At 34.7% G+C, this 14,218-nt stretch overlaps 1 protein-coding gene across 1 annotated transcript in view; it reads left to right on the forward strand.

Annotated features, from left to right (window-relative positions):
- The window catches only part of LOC137655676 (integrin alpha-PS2-like), a 698,738-nt gene that overhangs the window by 640,344 nt on the left and 44,176 nt on the right, over positions 1 to 14,218 (forward strand). The window contains 9 exon segments of the mRNA XM_068389635.1: positions 4,246 to 4,348; positions 6,798 to 6,916; positions 10,047 to 10,183; positions 11,880 to 12,064; positions 12,339 to 12,481; positions 12,744 to 12,946; positions 13,071 to 13,302; positions 13,452 to 13,618; positions 13,764 to 13,939. Coding sequence (XP_068245736.1) covers positions 4,246 to 4,348; positions 6,798 to 6,916; positions 10,047 to 10,183; positions 11,880 to 12,064; positions 12,339 to 12,481; positions 12,744 to 12,946; positions 13,071 to 13,302; positions 13,452 to 13,618; positions 13,764 to 13,939 — 1,465 coding nt within the window.

Below are 14,218 nucleotides of genomic sequence, written 5' to 3' on the forward strand. Positions count from 1 at the left end.
ATTTTGAAAGTTTCTGTCTTTAAACTTTCTTAAAGACCAGATTTAACGAGTGAAATTTATAGCAGATATTCTATGTAATTTATTTTTAATCACCATTTAGATATATTGCATATAATATTTCTTCCCGAATTTATTTTGCTAATCTTTTTAAGAGTTTAGAGTTTAAATAGATAATCTCACTACCACCTGATTTACTCCTGCACTGATATATAATTATTTCGAATATGTATAAATGATATATGAATATATGTTCATATACAGTCTCTCTCTCTCTCTCTCTCTCTCTCTCTCTCTCTCTCTCTCTCTCTCTCTCTCTCTCTCTCTCTCTCTCTATATATATATATATATATATATATATATTTATTTATTTATTTATTTATTTATTTATTTATATATGAATATAAAAAGTTAGTTGGTGTAATGATTGTTTGTAGCGAGAAAGACTATTTGTATAATTGAGAGTAGTTTGTTTACGTCTCTTTTGTTTGGAAGGTACCGAATGTCTTGGGTAATTTCTTCTTTATTTTGACAGTAGCATATGGTGATATTTTTGAGTGCGGGATTATTATATATGTCAGATTGGGAGTTTCATCTCTTAATAAACGGTAGGTACAATATTGTTTATCTTTGCTTGGAGTAGTTCTGAATGATGGAATCAGTTTATCTATATTTCCTTATAATGTGATAGTTTAGTTAGCTAGGAGTGTTCTTAAGTGTTTATTTCTTTTTTTTCCTCCTTTGGAACCAAGTATGGGCAGTGGACTGTTTCTTATACCTCCTGCTTATGAGGCATAAAACATCCGTCTGATGGACAGGGGTTAGGTCTTGAGTCAAAGAGGACGAGAACTGGTGGAGTGGTGAGAGCTAACTTGACACATTGAAATACTTCATCGTGGTCGGAAGTCCGGACAAATGTTCTCTTGGGACTCATCACGGGGCGTTTAAGTTGTGCTCCGCTAACTGGAGGTCTAACAAGTTAGCAAGGGTTTGGAAATCCTTAATGGCAATGACTTTCTGCTGTTCGACTGATATCCCAACTCCTGGGTGACTGTACCCACAGAAGTTCACGAGGAGCGAATGACCACGACCACAAATTTATAATTGTTGAGTGTGATCCCGAACTTGGGACACCTGGTGAGCACATTGCAGATACAGTGAAGATGCGTAATGTAGTCTTTGTTGTGGAGAAGGAGATTGTCTATGACCTTAGCACAGTTTTGGACACCTTGAAGGAATCTCCTGGAGCTGCGAAGCCCATTGGTCCTCTGCAATATATAAACCAAACTTAAGGCATAATAAAGGGTTTTAAATGTTGATCTTCTGCCAGTTCCATTTCTAGTACCGTAAAGAGCATTAGCTGTAGTGAAGTAATGAGCCTTCGGGTCCACACTACGAATAGTAGTTTAGGGAGTGGGTGAAGGATATGCTTAACGAAAAACTTGCTGTTCAGCTTGTTTAGGTCGAAGGTGATGCGTACTCCTGCCCCATTCCTAGCAACGACAATGGCAGAATCCACCTAGAAAATTACTGTATAATTAATGGCAACTACTGGTTTCCACAGATCTTCCTTAGATCTGTGTCAAGGAACTCAATGAGATGGTTGTTTCTGTGAGGATGGACAGTAAAAATCATTCCATTATCCGTAGGTATCGAAAGTTTGCTCAAATTATGGGCAGTAGTGATCGATGGAGCCCTTCATATACACTGACGTCCACAGTATATATTGTACTTCATATATCATTCATCAAATCAGGTATCAAATTACTTAGTAGAACGTGTGAAACATTTTAAGACAAAACCTTGATATATAACAATTTTCTTCATAACTTAGGTTTTGTGGAATATTTCTTCATCACGAACTAATTGAGATGATTTTATCTTTATGAACAAAAAAGGTTAATCTATTTAGAATAATTTCAGCTTAAGATATGTGGCCAAAAAGGTTGCCATTGTTGTTCGGCCTTCTCATTTGGCAGGGATGTTATTCAGAATGTAATTTGAATTTCACTTAGTGTAAAACTTAGACCTTTTTTTCATCAGTGTTTATACATTGGTGCCTGCAAAGTGAGGGGGCGTGGCGTATGATAGTGCACCCTTATATTTTATCTATATGTTAGGGAGGTATTTTTTACCTACTTTTTATTTGTTTCACATGAATGTTTTTATTCTTCGAATATTTTTTTCTCAGAAGTATAATGCTCTTTTAATCTTATATCCTATATATTTACACATGATGATAATAATCATGATGAAAAGAACTATATGAAGAGTATGATACATTTCCCTTGTAAAGTTTAGAATTTCTTCCATATAATATTTATATTTATTTATTATATGAATATTATATAGAGGACTATAAAGCGCGAAGTAGGAGATGATGAATGGAGAAGTATTGAATTAAAAGCTCATGATAGAGACGACTGGCGAAATCTAACCCTTTGCGCCAATATGCGTAGGAGGAGATGATGATGAATATTTATATTATTTTCCTTCCATGATATTCTCCGATCCTGGAACGGCTACGTGCGTAAGTAAACTCCATTGACCCCAAGTGTCCTATAATAAATAGGTGATGCAGAATTCCTTACACAGTATCATAGAATATTTCCCCTACTTGTTAGGGAGCATAGCCTAGTAATTGTTGCATTCTCGTATCAAGAAATAACGAAGGATCTGTTACCACTCGCCCCGTGTCATGAATAACGCATTTACGCAAAGGGAAAGTATCCAGGGGAAACAAAAGGTATTATCTTTACGCCAATATCATATTTTATCTCGCTAGATGATGCTTATCATATGGCTCGTGTGCAGTTGTGTGTTTCCACTTTTTTGTGGATGACCATATCATTACTGTAGATACATTCTTCATGTTATTAAATATCAGACCGACTTTCTTAAACAGATTTTCACATTTTATTTCTTATGATTTACATGTGAGCAATCTATGTATATGCATATGTATGTATGATATATATAGTGTTTGTCATACAGTACTTAGTCCGTAGGGAAAACGCCTTTTGTCATTTTATCCTTAATGTAGAATTAAAAGTTTTATTTATTTTCTCAACGGGGTTAATATATGATACTTTAATTTCTAGCAAAATGCATTAACCATATATTTTTCCTATTCGCTATCTTGTGTTTCATGCTTTTTCTGACCACAATTATTGGAGAAAACCACCTGTTCGTGAGTTTTAGGACCCCCTTATATAACAATTTTGGGTAGGGAAACTTTAAGAACAAGTAATTTGCAGCAATTTAAATGGTAATAAATGCAAAATAAGCACAAGATAACCAGTTGGAAAAATATATGGTACATGTAAATAGCTGAAAATTAAAGTATATATCAAAATTATCTAAGATTCACTAAGCGTCCTTCTAATGTTTTTGTTCTCCTGTCTCGCTTTGCTCTCGAAAGAAAAAGATCACTGCTCTTATGTACTGGCAACCGGTACATGGTGAGCTGCGCTCGCCCACCCCTTTAGTCATTATTTCGGGGTTAATTTTTACTTCTGCATAAATAACATTAGCTATACTCTGAACGGAGAGCGTTTTCATATTAATCTATTGCCGACGTAGATGAAATTACATTAAATTTGGAAATAGCTGTACTTCCCTTAAGGTCCCTCTTGGAGACGTCTTTATGTAATGGTGGTGAAACTCAAAATGAAGGGGAGGGTGGAAAAATGGCTGGTGTAGAAACCGGGGACTTGTTCATAAATATTTGGAGGCTCGTAATTGGTTTAAAAAAGCCAGATAATGATTACGTCATACAAATAAAAAATACAGAAAAGTTGCACAAATGCGAGTGCAAGCAACGCATGCGCAATAACTCATCATCAATCTCCCAAATGTAAACAATGGACTTAAAGTGAGAGACAGACTTTCCATTTTAATCGACCTATACTGAAGTTAAGCCCAAGCCAATATGAAACATATAGAGAAAAATACTAAACTAGTTAGCACTCGTCCACGTCCATTTCTTAAAGTGAATTTCAGTTTCCCTAGTAATTAAAGTATCATATAAACCCTCAATTGTTTTACAGGGCAGAAATTTTTTTTATATATTCTTCATTAACAATATAAATAATTTTAGAGGAGCTTCGATTAGGTTTTTGAGAATCTAATAAAAAATGGTTTTGAAAAATATTCTACATGGCCAATTATCATTTTAGTTACTATGTATAATTGTTATTTACCTGTATGTACATTATATTGATATGCTGTATTTCTTTGTTTTAACAGCGGCGATTCCGACAAGTTGTGACTTTCAACGGAAATGTTAACAGAGGACGCTTCGGGACCTCTCTTACAAAATTGTCAGACATCAACATGGATGGGATCGATGGTAAGACTAAGGCATTGCGGTTGGTGTGAAATCTCTCTCTCTCTCTCTCTCTCTCTCTCTAGCAAATTAAACTTCCCTTTTCTCTCTCTAGCAAATTAAGCTTCCCTTTTCTCTCTCTAGCAAATTAAGCTTCCCTTTTCTCTCTCTCTAGCAAATTAAGCTTCCCTTTTCTCTCTAGCAAATTAAGCTTCCTCTCTCTCTCTCTCTCTCTCTCTCTCTCTCTCTCTCTCTCTCTCTCTCTCTCTCTCTCTCTCTCTCTCTAAAGCAAATTAAGCTTCCCTTTTCTCTCTCTTTAGCAAATTAAGCTTCCCTTCTCTCTAGCAAATTAAGCTTCCCTTTTCTCTCTCTAGCAAATTAAGCTTCCCCTCTCTCTCTCTCTCTCTCTCTCTCTCTCTCTCTCTCTCTCTCTCTCTCTCTCTCTCTCTCTCTCTCTCTCTCTCTCTCTTGTGGTATATATAAATACAGTAATTGTGTTACCAATTGACCATGAAGTTAATTGTACAATCGAGCAGATTGAACTAATGCAGAGCCATTTAAGCGTAAAATTGTCAGGATAATTACTATGTATTAAGTTTATAAAATCCTCCGTATTAGATGTTGAAGTGCACCTTGCTTTGAAGCGGGCAGCAATAAATACAGATGTTTACATCCATTCCACTCCTTAGTATTTTCTAAATATAAACATTCACTTAGGTAACTAACTTGTATTAAGTATAATTGTAAATGTATGTTTATACATAGAAACTTAATTTGAGAGCTATATAAGCAATATATGGACTCTCTTATCCTCAGGGTAAATTTGAAGAGGACGAGGTTGGTTTCACTGATTCAAGTATACAGGTCAATGGTGTGATAAAGTTTAGTTATTAACTTTTGCTGAGACCTAAACTTTGTTATTAGAATTTGGTACTGTACGTCCCTTCCGTCATATTAAAGGTCTTTTAATGCCATCATTGAATAGAACTCTCATTCCACAAAGACGAAAAATGTTTAATCCCGCCCACCAGTTTTTTTTTTTTTTTTTTTTTTTTTTTTTTTTTTTTTTTTTTTTTTTTTTTTGAGGGGGGGGGGTGTTACCTCCACGTCATGGTTGCAAGTACGATCCTCTCTTAAGTTACTGTAGCAGAGGCTTGGTCGTGAGAAGGTGAATGCTCACATATGCGTATAATGACTGGTTTCAGACGTGTACCTGGTCGGATTAATTGAGCAGTGTGCCGACGAAAATTAGATGGTTTGCGAGCGATGAGTTGTCGTGGTAACAGACGAGCGCTACTGACCATTATACTCTTGAGGTTCAAACGCCTAATTAAGAGATAAGCATTTTTGTAATAACGTGCCCGCATTGTATTTATATCGGTGGATCTTTATGGCTTTAACAATTTTGTCGCTTCAATGATTGCTTTAATAACATGTTTCAATTTTGATCGATTTTTTATATACCATCATAATCTATATCTTAGTTTTTTTTTAATTTAATTGAAATCAGTAATGTGTTATACATTATTTATAAAGTTAAGACTTGGCAGTAGTGGTAAAAGATAACGCCGCATCAAGATTTATTTTTTCCGTATTTTCAACTTTCATCGTAAAATGTGACAGGAATTCTGAACCATAGTATTAATGTGGTATTCTTTTATCATGTTTTATTTTTCATTCTTTGTTTTCGGCCAAAATTATTTCATAAATCCAACAGATAGTAACTGCCATTTTTTCCGGTTAAAACTGTTACCCTCCCATTATTTTCAAATCATGACACAGATTGTTGTCTCTGTGTAATTACAACAGCAAACATGCTAATCTTATTAACCAGAGAAATGGTTGAACATACATTTTTTCTTAACAACTTTCAAAGGCTCCAGAATTTATTTACGCTTCGCTTTTTTTTTTTTTTTTTTTTTTTTTTTTTTTTTTTCATTTAGATTCAAGTTTAGTCATTAAAATATTCTTTGAACGATCTTTTGAAAATATATTATAGGCTTGTAAGTACTGAATATGGTATGTGTTTTAGTTTAATTTTGCTCATTTTCAGGATGCATTTTGAGTGTGGTTAATAATTTTCCCGAAAACAACACTTGAATTGTACAAATGCAAAGGAATTACAATGTTACAGAGCTTGCAAAAGAGAGCATGTTTTGTAATCTATTGTGTAATGATTTTTTTTTTACAATTTCAAAATAAAACTAAGATAATTCTTTGAATAATGGTGTAAGTTTTACATAATCGTAGAGAAGGATATACTGTATAGTTCAGTATGCAAAATCAAATATTATCGTATAAGATATTATAGGAAAGGCAAGGTTATTAGGCAGGGCTCATTTTATTATTTTCTATGGTGCAAATGCAATTAACCGTAAACCCATGGTATAGATAATAACTCTCAGTTGAGGCCTACAAAAATAAAAAGTTAAGAAAATCCATTTTTTTTAATAAATGAAATTGTTTACCTCAGATTTCGCTGTTGGAGCGCCGTATGGTGGGGACGATGGAAAAGGAGCCGTGTTCATATACCATGGATTTGAAATCAGGAGCGGTGAGCTCGTAACCCCGGAAATGAAGAAGCCGGCACAGGTGAGTCGATGTCATATAATTTCGAATCATCCCTTATGCAGGTTCTCAAAGCATTATTTTTGAAAGTTAGCACTATTAGTGAGTATTTTGGGTGGATAAAGTGTCAAATTATAGTTATGTTTGATGGCTAAGCCTAGGGACTACAGATATGTAATGAGCCCGAGTCTGGTAGGAAGGGCCAGGCAATTTATAAAAAAAAAAAAAACCCTTTAAATGTAATTATCGGGCAAAAGAAGAGGATAATGATTAGCTGAGAAAAGTAGCGTGCAGAGTGGTCATATATGACACCTTGGTACCTGCATAATTATTGTTCCTGCAGTGCCGCGCAATGCGTCTAGGCAAGGCATGCCATTTTGGTGTTACGCAATGGACCGTGAATCATTGTTTGCACCATATTTGTGTACTGTTCATGCATAAGTTACACCTTATCTTTACTATGCGCTGCCAAAAATTGGCCATATTGTTGGATATTGACATGCAGTGCTACTACTTGTTTACTCATATGTTAAGTATTTCTCATGCATTGTACACGTCTACCGTAACGCAATATCCTGCAGTGCCCTCACGATATGCATAGTTCTCGCTATCTTCCCACATTGCCATGTATTGCCTCTACGACTTTGCTCATGCATGGAATTGTTGGTCACTCTTCGTCTTGCTTGGAATATGGCCGGCTATATACTGTATATAGCGATATTTCACACCTAGCTTTATTCCCTGACTTGTGGACGAAACATCATGCTGAATACCAGAGACACTTGCAGAACAGAGGTGTCTATATCTAGCTGCTGCAGAAATATTACTTCTTGAAGTGCAGGAGAAAAGGCATCAAGAGCTATAGGAAGAGCTTAAGAAAAATATAAAATTCAAATTAGAGCAAGGAAAGCTAGGACAGTGTGAATTAAAGAAAGTATGGCTAGAGGACATAAGTTTGACATTATGACCAGCTAATATAATTTAGAACTACACAAGGAAGATCCCAGAGGATACAATAATTACCTAATAATTACACCTGATTTGTGCCAAGAGATGGAGGAGAAGTTAAACTCCTCACCTGAAGAAACAGAACATATTCATAAGCGGATACGGACAATTCGCCGCCTACAGTTCGCCACCATCGATTCGGCACAAAGAAAATAGCCGTTAAAGATAGTTCTCCCCCAATTATCTGCTGCCATGAACTGTTTGCGACAGATGAATTCTTATTACTAATATATGTTTCCAATGGCGTATTCCTTGAAAATCTTACCATATGACTCGAGCAAACTATTATTATTAATATTTGTTATTACTGATAGCCATTTCCTTGAAAATTGCTAATTCTAGTCTTTAGAATAAATAATTGCTATTTACCAGTATTACCGAATTTAACTTTTTTTTATTATTTCCAATATAAACCTTCTGTACCTCTTCACATTTTATAGTAGCTCCCAGTGTTCACTCAATCGTATTAAGCGAAGAAGGTAGAAGGAAGTTCACGTATAACGGATTTATATATGTTGATAAATGTTCAAAGTTAGTGCCCAACTTAAATCCCCAGTAAAAGAATGTTTCCCCGGAGCTACAGTCAAAGGTTGCTTCTTTCAAATGTAATAAAATTATAACAATGTTTTCAAAAGTTATGTTCTGCATTACTTTGGTAATTCTAGACAAAATGATTTATGATTTTTAAAGAGGTTTTATTTTGTTATGATTTTTGTTTTCACCTTTAGATTTAAATAATTTGGTGCCGAACTGTCATTTGTGGCGAATTGTTACCGTCACCCAATTTTTGGCGGCCAATTGTCGGTGGTGATTTGTCGACGGATAATTGACCTATACCCATTCATAAGAGACCAGCTTGATGTTGGACTCGAGCTGGCAGCCATGCTCCACTTCCAAGCCATTGGAAATTCCTATCCAAGTCTACAGTACAGCTTTAGAGTTGAAACAAATGCAATGTGCAAGCTCATGCCACAGGTATGCAAAGCTATTATTGAGGTCTACGTGAATAAAGTGCTTAGCTGCTCCAAAACTGAAGGGTATTGGAAGTTGCTGAAAAGTTTAGTTTCAGGTGGAACTACCACAACTGTCTGGGGGCCGTTAACGGCAAGCATGTTGCTATGTTGAAGTCATCCAACAGTAGACTTCTCTCATAATTACAAGGGCTTCCACAGCAGTGTACTCTGGCAGTTACATATGCTGGGTATAAGTTCTGGTATGATGATGATGGGGCAGGGGCCAGTGCGTCATAGGAACATAGAAGAACTGTATTTGGAATGGTCGACACTAGCATTAAGCCAAGTGTTGGATATGTGGAGATCGTTGAAACATGTGATACTGTAACTCTACTTCCAATCCTAGAAAAAGTTGTTTTGCCTGGTTCAGTAATGTACAGTGATGAATGGAAAGCTTATTCAAAAATTCAATCACATCTAAGATTTCAGCATCAGACCGTAAATCACTCCCGTAACTTTATTGATATTGAAACAGTACACACACAGGCCATCGAAAGTTATTAGAATAAGCATAAATCAAAGATTAAGATAATGCACGGATGCAAGATAATTTTTAATTTCATATTTACAGCGATTTATGTGGTTTGAAAGGCATGATAATGGTAGGTTCGATTATTTTTTTTACTGTAATTGCAAGACTACGCTTTTAATTAAATATAGATTATTTGTATAAATTTCTTCTTTTTAACAAATATTTAATAAAGTAGTTTTTAATGAATATTGACGACGTCAATAAGCTGGGGTCGCTTATATTCAAGTGAAAAAAAAAATCAGGGTCTCTCTTCTTCAGGTGAGTTTAGTTTGGGTCCTTTATCTTCTGGAGAACTATTTTGGGTCGCTTATCTTCGGGTGATCCGAAATTTCTTTCATTGATTTTTATTGAAACGTCTTGTGGAAAGTGTGAAGAAATTATCTCAAATTCGACATTTATGCACATTCTTAAACAAATGATAATCTACAAGTCATCCAGAAACATCGACCACATAAAAGTGGTTAAAGATAGACAATGAAGAAGAAGAATCCAGGATTAATGGGTCACTCTGAAACATATCACAAAACAGTTTTAAAAGTTCACTTATATTTCAAATAAACGGAATTTCAAGATCCTTATTAATGTACTTCATTTTATGCAGGTTATCCAAGCTAGTGACTTGTCCCACCGCCTTTCCACATTTGGTTGGTCACTGTCAGGCGGCCTTGATATGGACAACAACGTCTACCCAGATCTGTTGATCGGATCTTATGCTTCCGACGCTGCCGTTCTGCTCAAGTAAGCCATGATTTTTTGTAGGACTTAGTTCGTGTAATGATATGGAGTCCTTGGTTCTTACGGCTTCAACTTATAGTGTACCATATCTTTTACGGGTTTATTTCTCGCCCTCCATCAAACACTAAAGGTCTGTTCAGGCGGGCCTTGGTGTGTGAAAAAATAATTTCTTTCCAGTTAATATTTTGCTCTGTATCGTTATCAGTTATTTCGCTAGCATTTGTATTCAGGCTTAATAGTTTTAAGGTCACTATTATAACACTTTCTAAAAAGATAAGTCTTCAGGTTTTTCTTGAAAGCTGCCACATTATTGCTATATCGATTTACATTCGTTCAGATATTGGTAAATACCAATTGGACGTCATCACTTTGTTCTTTGTGTGGAAGAGGTTTACAATAGATACTAAGAGAAAAAAATCTTAGAAAATAAAACTTAGAGATCATCATTCCATCAGAAAGATTTAATCCTATACTATTTCTGTTAATCATTGTGTTTTGGCAGATATTTCATAATAATCGTTTATATTTCAACTATGATGTACACCCCATTTGTGAAGTTGGTGAGTTCCGAGTTGAAATTTGTTGGTCTATCACTGAATAGTTTGGATTTTGATAGTAAAAATGCAGTATATTTTGCATGGTATTTTTCAATGTGTATAATAAATGATAGATTGGATAATGAAAACTTATTTCATGATACTTTTCAATCTCGCAAATTTTAGTCATGTTTGCATTGATCTTTTTCGAAAAAGTTTATTCATGCTTTGTAAAAAAAGAAAAAAGAATATTTGTTTTCTTATATCTTAATCTCATGTAAAACAAACATAGCTTAATCTCCATTTATAAAAAGTTTATATACACAAAATATAGCTTAAGAGCTTTCAGAAGAATGCCTTACCTGAAAAAAAAATAAATAAAAGAAGCTTCAACCGTTCTCATTAGATTGAACCACTCCCCCCCCTCTACATTATATACTTTCCCCTGACACAATCCATTTTTTCTGGAAAATGTCACAGCTTCGGGCAATCCTGGGTCTCGAAAGGGCTCAGGAAATATTGAAGTTTTTGACATGAATAGACTATTTATTTTCTTTTGAGTTGTCTGAAGGAAAAACGTGACCCACCTGTGTCTTTCTTGGATGCTGTGGCAAATTGATACATGCTTCTGGGAAGATTGGCGGCTATTCTGGTTTTGTCAAATATTGTCATTGATTTTCCTCCACCTTATAAATCAAGCTCAAGATTCTCTCTCTCTCTCTCTCTCTCTCTCTCTCTATATATATATATATATATATATATATATATATATATATATGTATGTATATATATTATATGTAAATATATATATATATATATATATATATATATATATATATATTATATCTATATATATATTATATGTGTGTATGTATATATATATATATATATATATATATATATATATATATATATATATATATATATATATATATATATTGAGAACATCTACAAAGTACTTTTTCAGATTATTGTTAATCATTTAAAATAATTTGCATTATATTTCACCAATTGGAAATTTGGAACACTCAAAATTTCTTTTCGATTTTCCTATGTAAAATATTTTTTCTTGGAAAGCTAACCATCTGCGGAGTTGACAAGAATTCAAGTATCTTAACCTATACCGATTTGGCCATTTAAAGATAGAAGAATTCTCTCTGCAGAGCCCGTCCAGTTGTCAACTTGTTCAACCACTCACTCACTTTCACCTCGGAGGGCAAGACTATCGACATCGAAGCCGTAGGTGAAGATCAATCGGGATGCCGCACACCTTCGGGAAGACCAGTAGCCTGTGTTGGATTAGAATTTTGCATTGGATATACAGGCATCGGTGTTCCAGATGATCTAGGTAATTGTGTGGATGTTATTTTCTGGATGAAATGTAACCAGAGTAGTAGTCTTTCCCTTTGTATATACTGTATAATGTTTCTCTCTGAAATAATCAATTAATATATGCACTTAAATATATTTCCTCAAAGTATTGGCTATATTGTTTCTTAAATCCTTTTCATATATGTTTTCAGACACCTGATTAAATAATTATTGTCGTTGTTTTTAGTTTTCGATTACCTGTTGAGTAAGTAGATTTAAACTAGATCCTACAATCCCTTCGTATTTTACAGAAATGTTTGTCGAGTATCAGCTTGACGAAAAATTAAATGAACCACGTTTGTTCTTTTTATCCAATGAGAACCGAAAACTTGAAGAACAAATCCAGTTGGAGAGGAACATAACATTGTGCAAACTTCATCAAGTTTATGTGACGGTGATTAAGTTTAATATTCTTTCAATAGTCATTAGTCAAAATATGCAATGAGCACCAGTCGTGAAATCTCTGAAACTTTGCTTTGACTTGAATTAACTTGTTTTTAGGGTATTGTTGTTAATTTCAAAGTAACTGAACTCATTCATTAAACTAGTCTTGCTCTTTATTAGTTTTCTTGTAACACTACAGAAGTGTAAGCAATATAGATACTCTTTCCTCATACTGACACTAATAACAAAAATCTCTTAATATTACTCCACAGAAAACGCTGACAGATAAACTGACTCCAATGTCAGCTGGTGTAAAATATCGTCTTGTAGAACCTTCTTACCGGAGGGCACCTCGATCACTGACTCCTATTCTGAATCAGCGCCAGAAGCTTGCCTTGTCCGACTCCATTACTATCCAGAAGAACTGTGGAGATGACAATGTTTGCATTCCGGATCTCATCCTAACATTCATAGCGTTAGTTAATTTTGTGTATCTCATAATGTTGCTGAATTTGGATATATTTCAAATATTTCTCTAGGTGAATGTACTTTCGTTTTAAATGATTTTATACTGACAGTAACCTCTGTTTCTTCATCAGGCCTGATAAGTACGTATCTGATAGAAAGAAGCTCTTGGAAGTTGATATCAGAGTTGTCAATGATGCCGAAGACGCATTTGAAGCTCGGGTGTACGTTCCTGTTCCACCTGGACTCTCTTACACTAACTTCCTTCCGAAGGACAACACATCTGTCACTTGTTCTCAAAGGGCTGTGGGCAGTAATCTAACTATTGTCTGTGAAATAGGCAATCCTCTACCAATGCATAAAGGGGTGAGAGATAGTTATTCGTTGTTTACTTTTAATCAAAATTATATTCATCCAGATTTTTTAATCTAGCATTTGCATGTAGAACGAATATATTTCCCTTACTCGATATAGAAGAACCAAGCTGTATGCATTTGTTTATATCTCTTTGCCAGGTTCATTTCGGAATGACCTTTGAGCAGTTGGGTGACCCAGATGGCAACCAGTTTCTTTTCGAAGTAACAGCGAACAGTACCAACAGTGAGGAAAGCAGGACTAGGGATGACAACGTAGCACTCAGATCTGTTCTTGTAGATGCAGACACTCAAATTATTCTCTATGGGTAAGAAAAAAATATTAACTGGTCTGTGTTTGACATGAAAGGAGGGGCAGAATATAGGAGTTTGGCAATTGTTTATATCAATAGAATTATATTTTTTTTCTTGTTTAATCCTCTAAAATGATGAATTTTACTCCTTTTCTTTCAGAACTTCAGACCCTGAAAACATCGAGTATAATCGCACATTATATAATGTTCGTTACAAAACTCATGAAAAACACCTGGGCCCACAGCTCATGCATAAATATGGGTTATCAAACAAAGGTCCTTCTCATATAATGGAGTCAGAAATTGTAATTTTGTGGCCAACAAAATCTTTGAATGGTAAGCATTCTACTGAATATGAAATGTTTTCTTGTTATGGTTACATCCTTCAAGTTTTATCTACAATATTTGCATAACATCATTATGAAAGGTTACTCATTGTATAATAAAAAAAAATAATCTGTTCCATAAAATCATACCATTAAAAGGTACAGCTTGATGCTCTTGTAAATACTGTGAATATATTAGTTCAAGAGAAATCCTCAAGTTACTTTCAGAAAATAATTGAAGCTCTGAGAGTTTCAAGTACTGTACACTTCCTACATGGTTGTTTTTAAG

Source organism: Palaemon carinicauda, chromosome 16, assembly GCF_036898095.1.
Source record: "Palaemon carinicauda isolate YSFRI2023 chromosome 16, ASM3689809v2, whole genome shotgun sequence".
Classification (NCBI taxonomy): Eukaryota; Metazoa; Arthropoda; class Malacostraca; order Decapoda; family Palaemonidae; genus Palaemon; species Palaemon carinicauda.